The sequence below is a fragment of the Crotalus tigris genome, unplaced genomic scaffold (genome assembly GCF_016545835.1).
Source record: "Crotalus tigris isolate CLP2741 ecotype Arizona unplaced genomic scaffold, ASM1654583v1 scf7180000017685.4511686, whole genome shotgun sequence".
Lineage (NCBI taxonomy): Eukaryota > Metazoa > Chordata > Lepidosauria > Squamata > Viperidae > Crotalus > Crotalus tigris.
In genome coordinates, this window is record NW_024096565.1 from 812,286 (window position 1) to 832,689 (window position 20,404).

At 36.2% G+C, this 20,404-nt stretch overlaps 1 protein-coding gene across 3 annotated transcripts in view; it reads left to right on the top strand.

Annotated features, from left to right (window-relative positions):
* GPC6 (glypican 6) overlaps positions 1–20,404 on the top strand; it is an 818,259-nt gene that overhangs the window by 415,218 nt on the left and 382,637 nt on the right. For all 3 annotated transcript variants that reach the window (XM_039337642.1, XM_039337643.1, XM_039337644.1), the window contains exon 3: positions 12,273–12,664. In XM_039337642.1, coding sequence (XP_039193576.1) covers positions 12,273–12,664 — 392 coding nt within the window. The remainder of the gene's footprint in view (positions 1–12,272; positions 12,665–20,404) is intronic.

Sequence of the window (20,404 nt, forward strand, 5' to 3'; positions counted from 1 at the left end):
GTAAACCTCAAAGAAGCATATTTTCCATAGATGTCTGTAAATTTGTTAATACATTTTAGTTGTTTTGGAGATTAATTACCAGTGTGTTGGGACTGTTGATGGGCTTGGTTCTGCTGAAGTTTTTGCCTCTTGCATTCCATCACAACACAAGCATGGCCTGGCAACATCTTATTCCTTGCCATGATCCTCTGACATTGTCTTCAGTCAGCCAAATGCACAAGTGAGCCAACCTTAAGTCAGCCTTGACAATATTGGAGTTAATATTTTTCCCCTTCCTTCTTCTTTCATTTTGTACACAGCCTCAAAACATGACATTAAGTTTTATCAACACGTTACTTTATAGCAGGGGTCTTCAAACATGGCCCTTTTATGACTTGTGGACTTTAATTCCCAAATTCCTCAGCCAATGTGCCTGGCTGAGGAATTCTGAGAGTTGAAGTCCACAAGTCATAAAAGGGCCAAGTTTGAAGACCCCTGCTTTATAGTGTTGATAAAACTTAGTGTTGGTCACTTGGCAGTGACTAGAAGCAGAGAGAGTGCAGGGATTGGTAGAAGGATAGCAAAATTCATTCTGATCCAAGAATGGTTAGAGAACACTTCAGTTCTGCAATTAGGAAAAGGTTTGCAGGCATTCACAGATCCCAGTGAATTAACTGGAAAATTCCAGCCAGGATTATTTCAACATTTTTTCTCCAGTCGTTGCTTTCAGATGCTTCCAGTTCTGGTTATTTTGCACTTTTTTCTTCAGGACAGAGTGGTCAAGCAGTGCTGTTGGTGCTGACAGATCTTGGATAATCTTCAAATCTTCAAACCTTGTGAACTCTAAAGCTTCCTCCATATATTCAAGATGGACATTGATTAATATTTATATGTTACTTACAGTGCTTTTTTTTGAAAAAAAAAGGTGCCAGAACTCACACATGTCATGCAACCCGCCTTGCCTACACTACAAGGTTCCATCCAAAAAAGGTGCCAGAACTCCGTTCTGGGTGTTCTATGACAAAAAAAGCCATGGTTACTTATATCTAAGCGTGTAGACAAAAAAAAGCCCTTATATGTAAGGGTGTAGGTCTATGCATATGTTGCATATAGTATGTTTAAATGTGTGTTATGTATGTGTACACTTTGAGAGCAAGGAACTCAATTTCATTTTTAATATTTGTCATTGTGCCCACAGTAAAAAATAACAATAAAGGTTATCTATCTATCTATCTATCTATCTATCTATCTATCTATCTATCTATCTATCTAGCTAGCTAGCTATCTACCTACCTACCTACCTACCCATCCATCCATCCATCCATCCATCTATCTACAATTTCAACAAATGGTTTTTCTGAAGATGCTCAATGTTATGTAGACTGCATAACTTCATACTCTATGTAAAATATTGAATAATGAAAACCTCACCTCTTTAGGTGGGGGAGGATATCCAGCCCTCTGATAAAAAGTTTCATTGGGGGAAGGTGTTGAAGAACATCCCTAATCTGCAACATGAATTAATTAACTGGAAATCTAAAAATACACTATTTTTTTTTAAAAAGCAGTTATTTAAAATAGGAAGTTGGCTATCTATTGCCTTGATCACTTCCTAGAATCCAAGAACATTTTTTAAGCCTTGGATTTTTACATAACATCAGACCACTAGATTGTAGAAAAATAAACACTGTGATGGGGAGAGTCTGCTCAATTTGAACCTCTGCTTCCAAATGTATTTGTGGCATAGGACAGTTTGGAAAACAAGCAAGTCAATTAGAAAATAGATTGGAAAGATATTGATGAGAGTGTATCCTCTAGTGGGCCTTAAGTCCAATCTGACAGCAATTTGTAGACATGTGAATGGCAAGTACCCAGAACATCTAGTTATGGCTGCAGAGACTGGTTATTATGTGATGCAACCAAGGTGGTTATTGCATGCTAACATAGATAGCTAAACCTGACTTGTTCTTGCAGGTTCTCTTGAATGTTCCCTAAAAACATGGCACTTTGTATGGATTTCTTAAATAGAAAGCTGGCTTGAACTTTTGTTGTTGTTGTTTTTAAATGCTTAGCAGAATACTCAGTGACTGACTCATATTTGGGAATAGGGTATTCACGAACAGTGTTACTGTTTTCATCTGGCAAATATTTGCATTTAATCTTCATTCTCTATTTAAATACACATTGGTCTATGTAAATTAGATAGTTGTGTGATGTACTACTTTCACATGTTTAAAGTAAATAAGTGTATAGGGGTAGAATAGCTAAATATATACATGCTTTTCACTACACACTGCTTTCTGATTACAGGTTTTTAAGGATCCTTTTTTTCTCTTACTATCTGTAAAAAAAATCTGCTTTAATCCACTTTCTGTGTGCCTCTGCTTTTGATTTTTCTTTTTATAGTAGATGAATATTTAAAAATATAATCCTGACCTGGTAATTCATTATTCTGTTTTATTGATCTAGAACAGGTATCAGCATAGCATACTATTAATCAATTGGACGTTATCACCATGGTTAACTCGGCTGCAGGATTTCTGCTAATTAAAATGCAGCTTAACTTGCTAGTTAAAAAGCAAATATGAATTAAATGCTATTTAGCTATCTAGGAAAGTAAGAGGTGCCTAACGAAACTATACCTGTATCACTAAAAGTGACAACTGTATTTTAGATACTAAACCAACTGAACAGTGTAATTTCAAAATGAAGCCTAATATTATATTGTTTAATGGGAACACACTCTTAATTATATGCTTGGTAAAAACAGCAGCACTTAACATTTATGGCCATGTAGGGGACAATAAAATTACTACATTCTCTTGATTTTCTTTTCTTTCTTTCTTTTTACTAATACAGAAACAAGTCTGCAATTAGTTGGCACTTATTATTTTATGTGTTTTGAGGCAAGATGGTGGAGATGGGCTACAAGTTAACATTGCATTAATAGATGCCATTAATAGATTTATTTCACTGAATGAGGAAGTCGTTAAGCAAGGACTGTTTGTATTGACAAATACTGTATGACCCTGGTTTACATCTTGTTTTTCATTATCCTTTTGTGATTGCAGAAAAATTCATATCTATTCAGATATGTGAGAGAGAGAGAGAGAGAGAGAGAGAGAGAGAGAGAGAGAGAGAGAGAGAGAGAGGTGTGAGAAATCATCCAGATGCCCTAAGCTCTATGGTCTCCCCAAGATACACAAAGAAGGAACCCCACTTAGACCCATAGTCAGCTCCATAGGCTCCCCTCTATAAAACCTATCCAAATTTCTCGCCAAACAATTACAGCCCTATGCAGAATCCATCACCTCACATGTAAAAAACTCATTCCAGTTCATAGAGATCATAAAGAAACAAAACTTACAGCCCAGCGACCTACTCGTGAGCTTCGATGTCATATCCCTCTTCACCCAAGTGCCAATCAAAGAAGCCTTGACAGCTATCCAAAACAAATATAACCCGCCCCCCAAACACATCCTAGATCTGACCAACCACTGCCTATCCAACACATCTATAACAGACAAAAACACAAACAAATAGAAGGAGCACCCATGCGATCACCCCTCTCACCTGTCATTGCAAACCTCTACATGGAACACTTTGAAACCCAAGCTCTAGAAAAATCTGATCACAAACTCTGGCTCAGATATGTAGACAACACTTTCATAATCTGGCCACATGGGAAAGAAAAACTGGACAACTTCCTCACACACCTCAACAGCCTACACCCCAAAATACAGTTCACCATGGAAACAGAAGCTAATAACCAACTTCCCTTCCTGGATGCCTTAGTCTACAAGAAATCCAATGGCTCCCTAGGACACACCATCTACCAGAAGAAAACACACACAAACCGCCTAAAAACAAACCTAAAAACCAAACTACACACTCTCACTAATGTACTAACATCCAACAGATTCCAAAGAAATAAGATTACCAATCTAATCCAAAAAGAAACCCCCACTAAAATCCAAGACAGAGAACAAGAAAACGGCAAAGCCCTCCTCCCATACATAAAAGAAACCACAGACAGAATCAGCAAGATCCTCCACAAACACAACATCAAGACAGCATTCTGCACAAACAGAAAAATATCCACCATCCTAAGAAACCCCAAAGACAAAATTGAGTTAGAAAATCAAGGCGTATATGAAATCCCATGCACCACTTGCCCCACCACATACATAGGACAAACCAACAGAAGAATAAGTGCACACATTGAAGAACACAAGAACTCAAGTCAAAAAAGAGGAACCAACTTCTTCCCTGGTCCAATACCTTAAAGCCACAGGACATAAAATTAACTTTAAAAAGATCAGAACTATCACCAAAACTGAACACTTTAATAACAGAATAATCAGAGAAGCCATCAAGATAGAAAAACGCTCACATAGCATGAATAAACGAGATGATACTTCCCGCCTACCAGCCATTTGGAAACCTGCCCTTATTGACAAACGAGTCCCTAACACAAAGAATGACACCAGACCCACACTCATGAAAACCACACAGGATGTCACCACCACACATCCACGCAAAAAGCAAACCCAAAGCCACACCAATGATGAGGCACGACCACAAACCAGAAGCCAGACCACAGCTGCCTCATTAGCCACTTTAAACCCCTCCAATCCATACATGAAGCAAACTGACACCCACCATGAAGATGAGGCACGACCACGAACGCAAAGCCAAATAACAGCAACACAGCTCACCATCTCACATCCCCCTGCAACTCAGACTAACCTGAGCAAAACAAAGCCCCCACCCAAACAGAACACTCCCCCATCCAATCAGAGCACAGCCAATCCCCCATCCAATCAGAGCACAGCCAAGCCCCTAACCAATCAGAACACACCTCCACCCAATCAGAACACAGCCAAGCTCCCACCCAATCAGTTCATACCCAATCAGTTCATACCCCCACTGACAGTTAAAAGGAAGAAATAGCTACATTGCTCCTAGAAGCACGAAGCCGAAAACACCAGCCTGAAGATGACGAATGGGACTTCGTCGAAATGTCACCAAGACACTTCCAATTTTACACGGGAGAAAACCCAAATAACCAAAGACCTACGTATGTATGTATGTATGTATGTATGTATGTATGTATGTATGTTTATGCACATAGGTCAGCATTTATGTATGTGTCTAGGTAAGTAGTTGTGTGTGGGTATGTACAGCTGTTTGTTAATATACTATATATAGAGAGATATCTATACACAATCAAACCCAGAGAAAGAAAGAAAGAAAGAAAGAAAGAAAGAAAGAAAGAAAGAAAGAAAGAAAGAAATGTAAACATAACTCAAGCACATATTATCATGTTTGGTGGACATGTGACAAAGCAAAGAATTATTGGAAAAAGATACATACTTGTTTAGAAAAGATGTTGGGAGAATATGTAGACTTTAAACCTGAACTTTTTTTACTAGGTATAATGCCAGAAAAGACTAACAAACAAAACCTATATTTGATTTTACACATGACAACAGCGGCAAGAATAATATTTGCGCAATATTGGAAAAATGAAGGAATACCACCAGAGGAAGAAATAATTTAAAAAAATACTGGAATGCACAGAGATGGACAGACTTAATAATAATAATAGTAGTAGTAGTAGTAGTAGTAGTAGTAGTAGTAGTAGTAGTAGTAAAGTTGGAAGGGACCTTGGAGGTCATCTAGTCCAACCCCCTGCTCGGGCAGGAAACCCTACACCATTTCGGACAAGTGGCTGTCCAGTCTCTTCTTAAAAACTTCCAGTGTTGGAGCATTTACTGCTTCTGGAGGCAGGCTGTTCCAGTGATTAATTGTTCTCACTGTCAGGAAGTTTCTCCTTAGTTCTAGGTTGCTTCTCTCCTTGATTAGTTTCCACCCGTTGCTTCTTGTCCTGCCTTCAGGTGCTTTGGAAAATAGCTTAATTCCCTCTTCTTTATGGCAGCCCCTGAGATATTGGAATACTGCTATCATGTCCCCCCTTGTCCTTCTCTTCGTTAAACTAGACATACCCAATTCTAGCAACCGTTCCTTATATGTTTTAGCCTCCAGTCCCCTAATCATCTTTGTTGCTCTTCTCTGTACTCTTTCTAGAGTCTCAACATCTTTTTTACATCGTGGTGACCAAAACTGGATGCAGTATTCCAAGTGTGGTCTTACCAAGGCATTGAAGAGTGGTATTAATACTTCACGTGATCTTGATTCTATCCCTCTGTTAATGTAGCTTAGCACTGTGTTGGCCTTTTTGGCAGCTGCAGCACACTGCTGGCTCATATTTAGGTGATTGTCTACTAGGACTCCGAGGTCCCTCTCACAGTTACTACTATTGAGCATGGTGCCACCTATGCTGTACTTGTGCATTTGGTTTTTCTTGCCCACTTACTATGAGACTGAAAGAAAAAGAAGAAACAGAAGAGTAGAAGAGTATTATCAAACATGGAACTTACTTTACCAATGGTTAGAGGAAAGAATAAAGGATTAGGAATTAAATATGTATTAGGGTTTTTAAACTCAGACAGCACGTTGGTTGAAAAATTATTATTGTATGTAAAGAAAAATTAATAAAATCTTATAAAAAAGAGAGAGAGAGAGAGAGAGAAAGGAAGGAAGGAAAAAAGAAAAAGAAAAAGGAAGGAAGAAAGAAAGAGAGAGAGAAAGAAAGAAAGAAAGAAAGAAAGAAAGAAAGAAAGAAAGAAAGAAAGAAAGAAAGAAAGAAAGAAAGAAAGAATTTTATAGGAGAGTAATTCTTGTAGGGTCTTTATATTCCACAGAATCAACTCACAGCAGCCACAATCTTACCATCTTTGCTTAGACATTTCACTGACTTTAACATGTGTGAGGATAGATAAGTATAAAGTTGCTGACTTGGTTTTCTTTCCTCCTCAGGGCTTTTTTTTAATGTAATAAATTCAGATGAAAGGAACACAAACTTAGCTGCTACTAAAGCTTTTAAATTACCCAGCGTGTGAATGATCATTGCCTTGAATGAAACAGAACATAGATTGTAATCCACTGATGTATCAATAATGTTACGGAGTACTTCCTACAACATGCTGGAGCCATAATTATAAGAGAAAGGAAGTGGACTTTACAGCGGTCCCTGAGTTGACTCAGTCATGATGATTTATTGCATGGTTCACAAATCTGGCTTCAGTTAAAAAGTTCAAATTATTTAAATATTTACAAAAGGCAAATGGTTAAAAATGTTCTCAAGGATCCTGAGTTAATTTTTTCAAATATCACACTTAAATTAGTCTTCCCTAGCATTATGAAAATGTAGGAATACAACTGTTGCAATCCCCAACCAACAAATTGTCTGGCCGAAGAGGGGTTCCACTCCAATGCATAAGAAGGGGAACAGATTTACAACCACTTCTTTGTGCAGATTTAGATCTGCATAGTGGCCATGCACTACTGGATCTTTCATTTACTCTATGAATTATAGTTTTCCCCTGACCTTGTGGGAACACATTCAGTATTTGCAGAAGTGGATGTTCAAAAGGCAGATTTTAAAATAAGGAAATTTCCTAACACATGAATGAAATGTATTTGGTTGGGGGAAAAAAGCTGGTTTTGGCTTCAGTTATGGTTGCCTCCTGCATGGCACCTGCCAACCAGCCCTTTTAATGTGGTTTCATTGCCATGTGGTTCCAAAGCTTAAGAATGAAATGCATGATTTAAAAATGTGTGTGTGTTAATCACAAAAGTCTAAAGTGTATTCCAGTATTCATATCTGTACCGAAATAGAATTTGCCCACTGGTTTATTTTCCTTTCAAGGTTTTTGTCAAATACCTTTAGCAAACTTTCATTTATTGGAGGGAAACTTCTGCAATAAGAAACATAAACAATCAATTTGTGCTTTATGTTTATATCATTGTATTTGGCCCCTGCATTTTTAATGAAAATTAATCTTGTTCTCCACCTATGCTTCGCAGTCACTTACATTAAATGGTACATCAAGCTCTTCAGGTGTATTGATAGGAGCCAAAAGTTGCTCCTCCTCCTCCTCCTCCTCCTCCTCCTCCTCCTCCTACTCCTCTCTTTTTCCTTTCTGACAACTAGAGAAGAAAAGTACCAATTAACACATTGTAAACAGCATGTTTGGAACTGGGTGATAATATTGATCCTTTCTTTACTATTTTACAACTGAATTTCCTGGGAAGACTCCCAAGAAGCTAAAAACCTCCAAATGTGAATGGAAGTGGCATTTTAATTTCTATGGGGGACAGAAATACACAATATTGAAGTGGAAGTAATATAAAATTACAGTTTTGAAATTTGAGAACTGTAAGATTTCTTAAGATTTGAGGTGAAATATAAGAAATCAATCCTTTAAGAGTGGAAAATAGATTTTGAGTGACATCTAGTGATGGATCTGAGTACAGCACTATAACTAGCTTCCTGCCTGCTTGGTGATACCTAGCCTAAGGGAGAACAGCTGGCAATAAAGGAAAATATTTTGGCATACTTATCACCTTGACCTTGTTGGATTATAAACACCCATTGAGCTTGGACTTTTAATCGTAAGAGCTAGAGGGAGAGAAAGAAAAAACTTGACCTTTGATTATGTCTGGCTGGGAGAGATTTTTGAGCTGTTTTCGGGGAGGGTGAACACTTTGAACATTGTGGATTATAATCTTGCCTGAGTGACAATTTTTGGATGCCTGAGACAAAAGATCATTATAAAATATTACTTTGGGGACTGGACCTGTACTCTAAAATCTATTGAATTATAAAGGCTGCATATAAAAACCAGAAAGCTAGAGGAAGCTTTGTTCTATTCTTACTGAGGCTAGTGATATTAGAGGATCTCCAAGAATGATATCTCAAAAAAACAAAAAAACAAATACCTTTCAGAAGGAAATATACTCTATGCTACAACTAATTCACCAAACAATTGTTGCATACAAAGAGGACATAAAAAGAAACCACAATGAGACTAAAAATAATTTAGATAATATAAATGAGCAAATCTCCAAATTAAATCTACAACTAGAAAGTTCCCAGGCGACGACTACAAAGTATAAACAAAGAAACCAGAGATTGGAAGATGAAGCAGAGGAAATGGGCCTACAGATGAAAAAGATGAAAGAAGAGAAATATAAACTACTATACACAAATAAAATAGTGCAAGACTTATACATAACAATGAAATTGCAAAAGACCCTTTACCCTTTAAGCTTGCAAGATGCACCTGATGACAGTGAAGAAGATTTTGGGGAATGGAACATAGAGTTGTCAGGGGAAATGTTACAATTTGGGAGACAAAAGATGAGGGGGGAAATTGAGGGAGAACAAAGGTGGGAGTTGCTTAAGGAACATAAACGGGCAGAATTCCCCCTCAAAAATACCCTACTTAAATTGTCTTCCTCATGCCAAGCAACTTCCATAAAAATAGAAAGAAAATTCCTAGGCAATTTAATTGCCTTGGTAAGAAAGAAAGAAAGAAAGAAAGAAAGAAAGAAAGAAAGAAAGAAAGAAAGAAAGAAAGAAAGAAAGAAAGAAAGAAAGTTAGATTTTAAAAATAGAAGATTTGACCTATTAAAGGGAGAATTATATGTTTAAGTACTAGTTTAATATGGTTAAAAGAACGGATGACCCTTAGATATAATTAGACTTTTATAATGAAAGATATAATTTAGAATTAAAATAGTATTTTTTTTCTCTTCTTTTGATATGGGAAATATGAAAATAAGAGGAGGATTGGTATGAATAAAATTTTAGCTGTATAAATGTAATTAATATTGAGAAAATCATAACTGACAAAGATACCTTAATTATTGAGAACAAAAAACAGGATATTAATTTATAAATTGATATTATTGTTATTTTTTATAATATTAGTGAAATATGATGAAGATATTTATATGTAACTCTGTATACATCAATAGTATCAAGAATTCTAATTGTGTAATGAGGGGAAAATAGAAAAAAATATGGGGAAGAAAGGAGGATCAGGGAAAAAATACTGGATTGTGCAGTACTGAATAGACTTATATTGAAGACGTTAATGCTAAATATGTGAACCCAGACATGTTGTTTACTAAGCTCTAAAGATTGTAATTCTTAAAAACTAATATTTTTTTAAAAAAAATAAAAGTACATTTTAAAAGGCTTTGTATAGATTTGTGCCAAAAATATATTTCTGGAAGTTTTATATTTCAAATATGATTATCAGAGGAAGTTACAGAGAGTGGTCAGTTCCAGTTAGATGCACATGTCTTTTTTCTTTAAAAAAAGAAAATTCTGATAGATCAGAATCTTTCACATGTATAGATATGAATTTATACTGATTTGCATTTTCTCTCCTTTGTATTCACCTGTAACACTCAAGAACAACACTGAAATCCTATTCATATCAAACAGGACACATCAATGGTTCTTTCCCTCAATTTGTTCAACATTACGATTGTGCCAATAATAAGAAACCAGGGTCATCACGGCTGGTAGTTCTTCAGGCCTATAGTACTTGTCCCAACTTCAGCAAAGAAGACTGTAAGAATGTCACTTCTGTCACCTCTTCCTACCTCATAGATGTTTTTCTCTCCAGTGCGCTAAGAGATGTCCTGTTTTTGCAGGACAAACTTAAAACTTTGTCTTGATCAGAGAAGTTAGAAGGGGTTGCCAGGTAAGTAATTTTGATGACATTGGGTCAAGTCCAAAGAGAAATTACTTTAGCTCTTAAGAAAACTGTGACCCCCAAAATAGGTTGTGTGAATAGTTCCTTAGTTTTAGGCTGGTTGAGATAGGCATGCCATTGTCTAAATAATTCCTTCATATTTAGTACTCAAAATGCCAAGAATTCAGTATCTAAGGAGTAGAGTTACTCTACTTTCAGTGCTTAAATGAGTCTTTGAAATATAAATGAAACAGCTTTTATAGTAGTTTCTTTAAAACATATTTAGCATTTAAAGCTATGGATATTTGATTTTGCACTCTATGAGGAATCCCATGCTATTTTAATGTATTTTCTAAGGAAACTGTCAGAGTTAGAGTTAGATGATGCTGGGGGGAGGAATGTGCATGAGAGTTTAGCTAGACATAACAATACTGGACCTAGTGTGTGAACCAAGGTTATTGAAATAAGAGATGATAAGAATTGGCGGACTGGAGAACTGGACAGAAAGCCTGCATTTCAAACTAATTGGAGTATATGATTTATGACTGTTAATTGGAGGAGGGAATTGTGCTTTGATACTATGTGCTCAGGGGAGGAAAATTCAGTTTTTGGCTTCAGTTATGTTAGTGCCAATGCTATGCTTCTCTAATAAAGATTCTTTAAGATAAACAATGCCTCAAAGTTCTTTGAAGAGTTTCATCTTTTGGAACCATGACAGAAACACTTTGCAATTCAAATCCAAGGCTCTTTGCAATGTACATTTACCTGCCCCAATAGAAGCAAAGCTAAGTACTGTAGCGTTATCAGAATTGTTTTTTTTTTAAAAAAAAAGTGCAAAGGTAAATATAATTATAATACTAAACCATACATCTTCGTCATAGCGATCCATTAAAGCAAGAAGTGATGCAATAACTGCTTGTATTGTTGAGACAGTGTTTTTGGTATTCATATGAAGAACATAAATCTAATCCGCTTAATCCAGTTTTCCCTTTACTTTGATCATTAAGGATTAAAATCTTTAGAACAGTTTAGGTTTTTAAGGTCAATGATTTTATCTAGTTAGGCAATTATTTTAGCTTTTGTTTAGTCCCTAAGGGCACCCTTTGTTTATATTTGCAATCTTTTATTGTTTGCATTGTGGATTTGTTTTCATTAATAATATTTATTATGTGAGTTATGTCAAGCTTGGACATATTATTATATCACAGCGATACCACAGTATTTTTTATATAAGAGGCATTTTATACCAATTGGGGGCTCTAGCTTCCTGAATTTATTCAATTCTTAATTCTCATTAGTGCATCTTAAGATTCTAGACCTAAGAGTCTAGAATAGTTTAATTGTGTTTTATATGACGTATTACTTTCTTTAATTGGCCTAAATATTATTATCATAATAATTATTGGATTAAATGTACCATAATCTGGATTCTAGTATTACTGGATTTAGAAAAAGCTTTTCCATTTTTAAATTTCTACACACTTATGCATATTATACATCCCTCTCATGTTTCCCTCTATTCTCCTTTTATTCCAAGTTAAGTTGAAAAATAACCACACGTTCCTCCTTTCCCATCACCATTTAGGTTGCCCTTTTTTATTCTTACTACTCTTGTTATTGCTGTTATTGGATTATTTCCTCATCCATATGCTTATTTTTTTTTCTTTCTTTGTGTAGAATTTTTCCGAGAGCTCCTGGAGAATGCAGAAAGATCCTTAAATGATATGTTTGTGCGAACATATGGTATGCTGTACATGCAGAATTCAGAAGTATTCCAGGATCTCTTTATAGAACTAAAACGCTATTACACGGGAGGCAATGTGAACTTGGAGGAGATGTTGAATGACTTCTGGGCCCGTCTCTTAGAGCGAATGTTCCAGCTCATAAACCCCCACTATCATTTCTCTGAGGACTATCTAGAGTGCGTAAGCAAATACACGGACCAGCTTAAGCCTTTCGGAGACGTACCCAGGAAACTCAAGGTTCAGGTGACGAGAGCTTTCATCGCAGCAAGGACCTTTGTTCAGGGACTGACCGTGGGCAGAGAAGTTGCTAACAGGGTATCTAAGGTAATCAAAATTATTTCTTTTTGTTGCCAGCTCTTTCTTTTCTGTTACTGTCCTGCAGACTCAAGCTTCTATGCACTGTCATTTATGGTGTGCAGCTTTCCATCTATGTCAACCTTATAATTAGCAGGGAAGTTTGTTGGGGTGTGAATTACTGTAATATGTTTCCTTTCCTTTGGACTATGTCAAAAATGATAGCGGTATTGCCAAGTTTCTCGCTTAAGAGAGGAATGGAGGGTCAATCTTCATTTGGTATTTAGAAAGAGGTCAGCTGCTAGCACTTCGTCTCTTCCCTATAATTCTTGGTCCTTCATAGAAGATAAAAATACACAGAAAAAGCAAGAATCTATAGGATTTATTATTGCTGGTACTTTGACAAATAATGATATATTGTACTTTTAATATTACATACAGCTAGCATGAGCGGAAGTTGTACTGTCAAAAAGCCAAATTGTGATAGAAAATATGTCATAATAGATATCTCATATTGCTTCTTTTAAATATTATGTTGGAAGCTACATAGTGATGATAAGAGTGGCAAAGAGGCATTTGCTTGTGCTCATGATATTTATTACACTAAAAGGGCTTTTCCTGGTAGCTGAGGGCCTTTATTGTGAACGACATCATTATGGTTGGAGATTCAGATACATTTTTAAAAATTATCTCCTGCAGGGATGGAGGATCTATTCTTTCCAGATATTGCTGAGTATACCTTCCAACATTCTTCATCATGGACTATTGCATATGATTGAGTCTCCTAAGAGTTCATTCCTATGTAATGGCCCACATTTCCTCCATTTTTTATGGGTAGCCATTAAGGTGCTCCAGGTGACAATATTGATAATTACAGCACATCACTTATTAAGGGATGATTTCTATCTCTTATCTTTTGATGCTAGTGATCAGAGATGGAAATATCACAGTTCCATATAAATGTATAGCAATTAAACATATACTAATTCCCGATGATATGAGCATTCCATGGTCATAAACTGGCAGACATAGCTGTATGGACAAGCAGTGTTACTTTGTGGATCTTAAGAAGTATGTTTTTTTCTGTCTTGATACCTGCTTTTTGGAGCAGCCTCCTATCCCATCTCCAAGATAAGGATGGCCCCAACCTTACTTTCAGAAGGCTATGAAGAACTGTCTCTTCACCCAGGTTTCAGGGCCAAGATGTTAGTATGTGGTTTGGTTAGGATGTATGTATTTTGAGATTTCTTTTAATTCTGAGACCTCTATTTTGGTTTGACTGTGCTTTTTTCATAGCCCAGAATTTCATTGGATAGCTGGACAGCCATATAAATCTGATAAATAAAAATAATTCAAATAAAACTTGACGTTACATCCTGTTTGTTTCACTGAAGGTACAGAGTAACAAGATCCTCTCCCCCTAAAAACACACAACATCACCCAGTGACATTTTTGTCTAGAAGTTGCTACAGAGGGGATATTTCAGTGAATTATTAGATAAACATATTGGTTGAACAGAGCCTTGGATCCTGAACTGCAGTGGACCACTGCAAAGAAATTGGGATATTTATAAAGTTGGCTTTGTCCAAATTGCTATGTATTCTCACAAAGTCTGATGAGTTATTTTGGCAATGCATAGGCTAGATAAGATACTGAGAGTAGAATTGTGTATAAAAAAGCCAGGTGGTAGGAAAGAGGTTACAACTGAAAGCCCTAGATTCCAACCAAAGAATGACTTTATCAATTTATACTGTTCAGTTTTTGTCAGGCCTCAAAACTCAAGAAATACACACAGTGATTCTTCTAAGCAGGTTTCTTTATTGTTCCATGCCTTTGGACAGAATCTTGCCAAACTAAAGCACTCTACTATCTATATCAAGCATATACTCCAAGAAATATGAGGGAAGCACTGTCTTCACCCTTTCTCTCACACAAGATATCTGGACTAAGCTGCTTCTTATTCCTCTGGAATATACCTTGTTGCTCCTGGGAATCCAGCCTACTTCATCATATCACAGTTTTAGCAGTTTTTCTTTGGGGGAGGGATCTCTTTTCAAACCTGTCAGCAGCATCAAGAGGGCTCAGGGATTTCAAGGATGACTGCGGAGAGTAACTCCTCAGAAAGTAGTGCTGGTAATAACTCCACAACTGCAGGACCTCACAACCTTCCCATGCATTTTTCTCCCTGGCTTCTTATAAAGAGACAAGTCACCACCGTTCGCCAGAAGGCAGAACCTCTACAGCAGCTATTTCCAGATTCCTGCAAATGGAGGCAAAGAGGGGGACTGTCAGAATCCAATTATATTTCATCTCTAGTTATTAACTATGGAAAACCCCATTCCTGCCTTCTCTGGATTCTGTGATACGATGAAGGGAAGGGGGTGAACAAAGGGACTTTATGGCCCTCACTTCCTTCAGTACACTTCAAAGAGACTGGATGTGGATACCACTAAAAGGACTAACCATAACAATGTGGCTATTACCTTTCATGTTGGCAGTGAGAGAAAGGGGGTGGGAATGTAATGCCTGGGACTGTTGCTGGAAGAAGGGGGTGATGGGGGTGGGGCTACTGGGGAACCCCTTAAAACTTTGAATGGGAGAACTTGAACCCCAAGTCCTGTTTAGAATGCCTGTAACCAGTTTCTCTTAATAAAGATGCCTGTTGGAAGAAAGATTCTAAGACTTACTGTCTTGTTCCAAGTTGCTGAGGGTAAAGAGCAGTCCCGAGCTTGGCTTTTCAATGAGAAATAAAAAGTGAGATGCTCTTTTTCTGCCGTTCAAGCAAGAGCTTAAAAATTGAATCTAACTGTATATTTTCATACTCCCAATGACAGTGTTTCTCCACCTTGGCAACTTTGAGATATGTGGACTTCAAGTCCCAGAATTCCCCAGACAGCCATGCTGACTTCCCCATACTCCCCGATATTGGCTGAGGAATTCTGGGTATTGAAGTTGCCAAGGTTGAGAAACACAGCTCTTTTGACTTTTAAACCTGTTGCTGTATATAATGTGCATAACGCTCATTTGAAACAAAATGAGAATACTGATATATTTTAGTAATAAACTTCAAGAATGGAAACTTGCTCTATTTTCAAACTAATTATCCCAAAATTCAAGAAGGGGAAAGAGGAGGAGGAAGAAGCATCAAAACCCTTCTGCTTCCATTTTTCAAAATTCTTTGTAATAGATTGCATTGTATCTCTGACATATGCCATTTTAATTTTTTTTCACCTTAGCCCAAGCTATAGAATGAAATAAACCCTTTATCTCAGAAGCAGAAACTATTGCTGCAAATTTCATCCAATTCTATCAACTGTTCTTCTGAGCAAAATGTAAACACTTATTTTCAGACTTCCATCTTACTTGCATGTTTGTCAGTTGTCATCATCTACCCAGAAGAAATATTTAATTATTCAGATCTCTTCAAAGCCAACAATGTTACTGTTTTTTTTTTATTTCCTCATCACAGTAAATCACAAGAAACTTCAGATTTCTGTGGGAAAATTCTAACCAATCCATTTCAAAGCTATTGTCTTGTAAGATTGCCAGGATAAGAAATGCTACCTTTTATTGATAATTTTCACAATTACCCTTCAATGGATTATATCAGTGAACCCTCAAAATAATAATGTATTGTGAATCTGGATCAAATAACTTCTTACTCAAACGTTTTGTAGATTTGCATAGCACAAGAAATATTGTGCCTCCTGCTTTCAAAGAGATTTCATTTTCTATTTTTCTTTTCGCCGAGTACTCTAAAATGAGATTATGACAATGGAAATCTGATTAAATAATTTATATTCATATCACAGGATATGAAGTTGAGAGGTAAAAATGTAAAAAAATATACCGAGAATTTAAAAATAAGTCATTGTTATATTCTCCCACCCACTCTCTCTTTCAAGGGCTTGTCATTTTACAGGTGGATTTCAGTCACAGTAAAGGAGGAAAGTGGATTATTTAGAGAGGTCCTAATTAAGGCAATATTCAGCAAAAAAAATAATCTTCCTGCCTTTTTCTTTTACTGTCATTTTTTCATCAGATTTTTCTTCTTGTGCTTTGAGAACTTTACAACAACCCATAATTATGGTGTCTTTAATGCTTATAACTAGTTGTTTTGGGAAATGCCCTATGTTGGTAATGTCCATACGAAAAAAAAAGATTCCTTCATCAGAATAATTTTTATAAGTGGCATATTATACTGGGATTGAAGTAATATCACAATCTGTGCTATTTGTTATAGTTTAAAAATGGCACTGCATGTTTTTAATGAGTATGTATCAGAATGTGATTTAGAGCCTACTTTGTCATCTTTTCACTAAAGAGATGTGGGCTCAGTTATAAATTGTATTGCAAAACAAGACTAGCTTTCAAGCAATGAAGTTGATGAAATGGAATTATCCAATTCATATTTTGCCAGACTTAAAAATGCAGCGCTTCATCAAATCAGATTCTAGGGCAGTGTGGAATAAAGTGAATCATTCAGGAAGATTTGATACTGACAACAAATACTGATCTTGAAGAAAACAAATAAAAATTATACAGAGATTGTTGAGATTCAGATTCAAACTAAATCAATGCCAAAGGAGATATAAGTGGGTATCCAGGATATCTCAGTAATTCTTAACTACATGATGACATAATAGACTTCCAAGAAGAAAGATTGCATACATAAATAAATAACACAGTAAGAAAAATCACTGCTCCAATCAAAAAAGTATGAATATATAGATTTATTTAAAATGAAAAAAATGAGTAAGCTGCAACTGAACAGTTGTCCTTCGCAAAACTATGCCTAAAAAATAGCAAACATCTCACATATCTCCAATATATTCTATCATTTCAATACAACAGAGTTTTCAGATATTGCAGTGGAAAATAATTAAACAAAGATTTAATTAGTTGATTCAACATTTTTTGGTCTTGCCTTCGAGTCACTTCAACTGCCACGACCAGTCCTTGCCGCATTCTTGGCAAGATTTCACAAGTATTTTGCCATTATCTCCTTCCTAGGGCTTGAGAGAGTGACTGGCTCAAGGTCACCAAGCTAGCCTCATGCCTAGAGCAGAATTAAAACTCATAATCACCATATTCAATGTATTCCATCATTTTTAGTCCCCTATGGATATAACAGAAAGAAATTAATCTCCAAAAGAATGAATTTGTTTTGCAAAGTTCTGATTTTATATGGAAAGTGCAATTTTAAGTTTACTAAGTAACATACATCCTTTTTAAGGGCCTGGTACGATTTTGTATGTCCAGAAATAGTTTCAGAACTGCTGTCATGCTGAGATTTATCATTTTTATGCCACTGAGGTTTTTATGACCTGTTGATGGTTTGGTTCTTTCTCCTCTTCCTCTCTCTTTTCATATTTTCTTCCTGAAAATAGTCACAAACATTTACTGCTAGTTAGGAATAAACAGTTTATATTTATGCATATAAACATTTATAAATCTGTGATCTTGGACAGAAAAAAAGAGTATTGCTTTTACTCTTAATTGGCCAAATTAGTCACTGTTTTCCAATAAAACCAATTCTTGATATTTTTATTGAGATATGTCCCTGAAATCCTATTTAGCTTACAAGTCTAAACACTGAAACATCTTAAAATTGCCAAATTAAAGGAGGCTGTCTTACATACAGTACCCTAATACCCATGATTGCATTCCATGGGTTTTCCAGAGAAGAGAAGTTTAGCAGAAGTAATTCATTGTTGCATTTGAGAGATCTGCAATTTGAAGGGAGGACACGATAGCAGTGTTCCAATATCTCAGAGGCTGTCACAAAGAAGAGGGAGTCAAGCTATTTTCCAAGGCGTGAAGCTGTTTGTCCTGAAGGCAGGACAAGAAGCAATGGGTGGAAACTAAGCAAGGAGAGAAGCAACCTAGAATAAGGAGAAACTTCCTGACAGTTAGAACAATTAACCAGTGGAACAACCTGCCTCCAGAAGCAGTGAATGCTCCAACACTGGAAGTTTTCAAGAAGAAACTGGACAGCCATTTGTCTGAAATGGTATAGGATTTCCTGCCTAAGCAGGGGGTTGGACTAGATGACCTCCAAGGTCCCTTCCAACTTTACTACTACTACTACTACTACTATTATTATTATTATTATTAATAATATTAATATTGATCACCGCACAGTCAGCCAGATGTTCAGACTGGATTTGGCATTTTGTCTACCTATCGAGTCCTTACCCAGGACCTGGGATAGGCAGATGTGGATGTTTGATGGTATTACAGATATCGTTGCAGGATGGAAGCAGTTCCTAGTAAGGCCGCCTTTTGCAATTGATTAATAGCGAATTTGTCAATGCCAATGGTGTTCAAGTGGTGCTCCAGTTGTTTTTGGATTGCACCCAAGGAGCCTATTACTATTGGTACTACCCTTGCTTGCTTTTGCCACAGTCTTTCTATTTCTATTTGTAGGTCTTTGTATTTTATTATCTTCTCCAGTTCTTTCTCTTCTATTCTGCTGTCTCCAGGCACTGCCACGTCCACTATCCAGACTTTTTTGTCTTTCTTATCGACAATTGTTAAGTCTGGGGTGTTATGTTGCAGGTGCTTGTCTGTTTGAATTCTGAAGTCCCAGAGCAGTTTAGTTTTATCATTTTCTATGACTTTCTCTATTTTATGATCCTACCAGTTTTTGTTTATCATTATTATTATTATTATTATTATTATTATTATTATTATTATTATTACTACTACTACTATTATTATTATTAAGTCTCAAGAACATCTTTTATTAACTTGTCAGTTAATTTAGGATCCTTTTGACTGGGGAGAACAGTAAGATTGCTTCAAATAAATCAATGGGTTTAAACTGTAAACAAGGGATGTGTGGAAAATCTCCTCTGTTCAATGCTGCTAATCTCCTTAGATCCTTCAGTGAATGTTTTGTATGAGTAAGATCTTCTACTTTATGCAAAAATTATTTGTTTGCCCAGGGATGCCTGTAATTTCATCTGGAAATATTGCTAATCAAAGATCTCCCCCACTCTCTCTTTCTGTCTTGCTTCTTTCAAAATGTCTCTGAGGTTTTGACAAGTTTGTTTAAGTAAAAAAGAAAAGAAAAGAAAATGACACATTATTGACAGTTACACATAAAAAGAATGGGAAGGAAAAATATCCGAAACAGATTTATAGGACTAATTTAAATTTTTTTGTGAATGTCTCTATATACTCATAATGAAAAAAACTAAGACCAATATAGTAACTTCTTGGTTACTTTCAGCTGATTATAGCCAAAGTTGAATATCCCTTTGAATAAATAAGACAGTTACACTCTTGAAATAATAGCAACTTAATAGTTTCCAAAAGGACATCTATTTTAATCTTTTGCAGCCAGGTTTAGACTATTTTAAGTTCTTTTGTTTTCCCCTGGAAATGGAAGGCCAGGGAAATACCAGACATCTACATAACTCATTGAAAACAAGATAAGTATATACAACTAATAGTCCTGTATCTATCTGTCTGTAACATTTAAACTGGACAAAATGATGTGTCATAGAGCAACAATTTTTGAAGCAAGGTATCTCAAATTGGCTAATTTACAGAATGCTAGGACCCACTACTCACATCGAATGTTGTGCCCGCCACACACATTACTCATGTTTGGGAAAGTTGTATCACCACACTGCTGCAGTCTGCTGCAGTAACATGTTCCCTGATAGTTTCCCCCAAGACAATGGGAAAGCTGGCAGGAAGTATGAATTTGATCAAAATTGCTGACATTCCTGCCAGCTTTCCAGAAGCAAATCTTTGTTT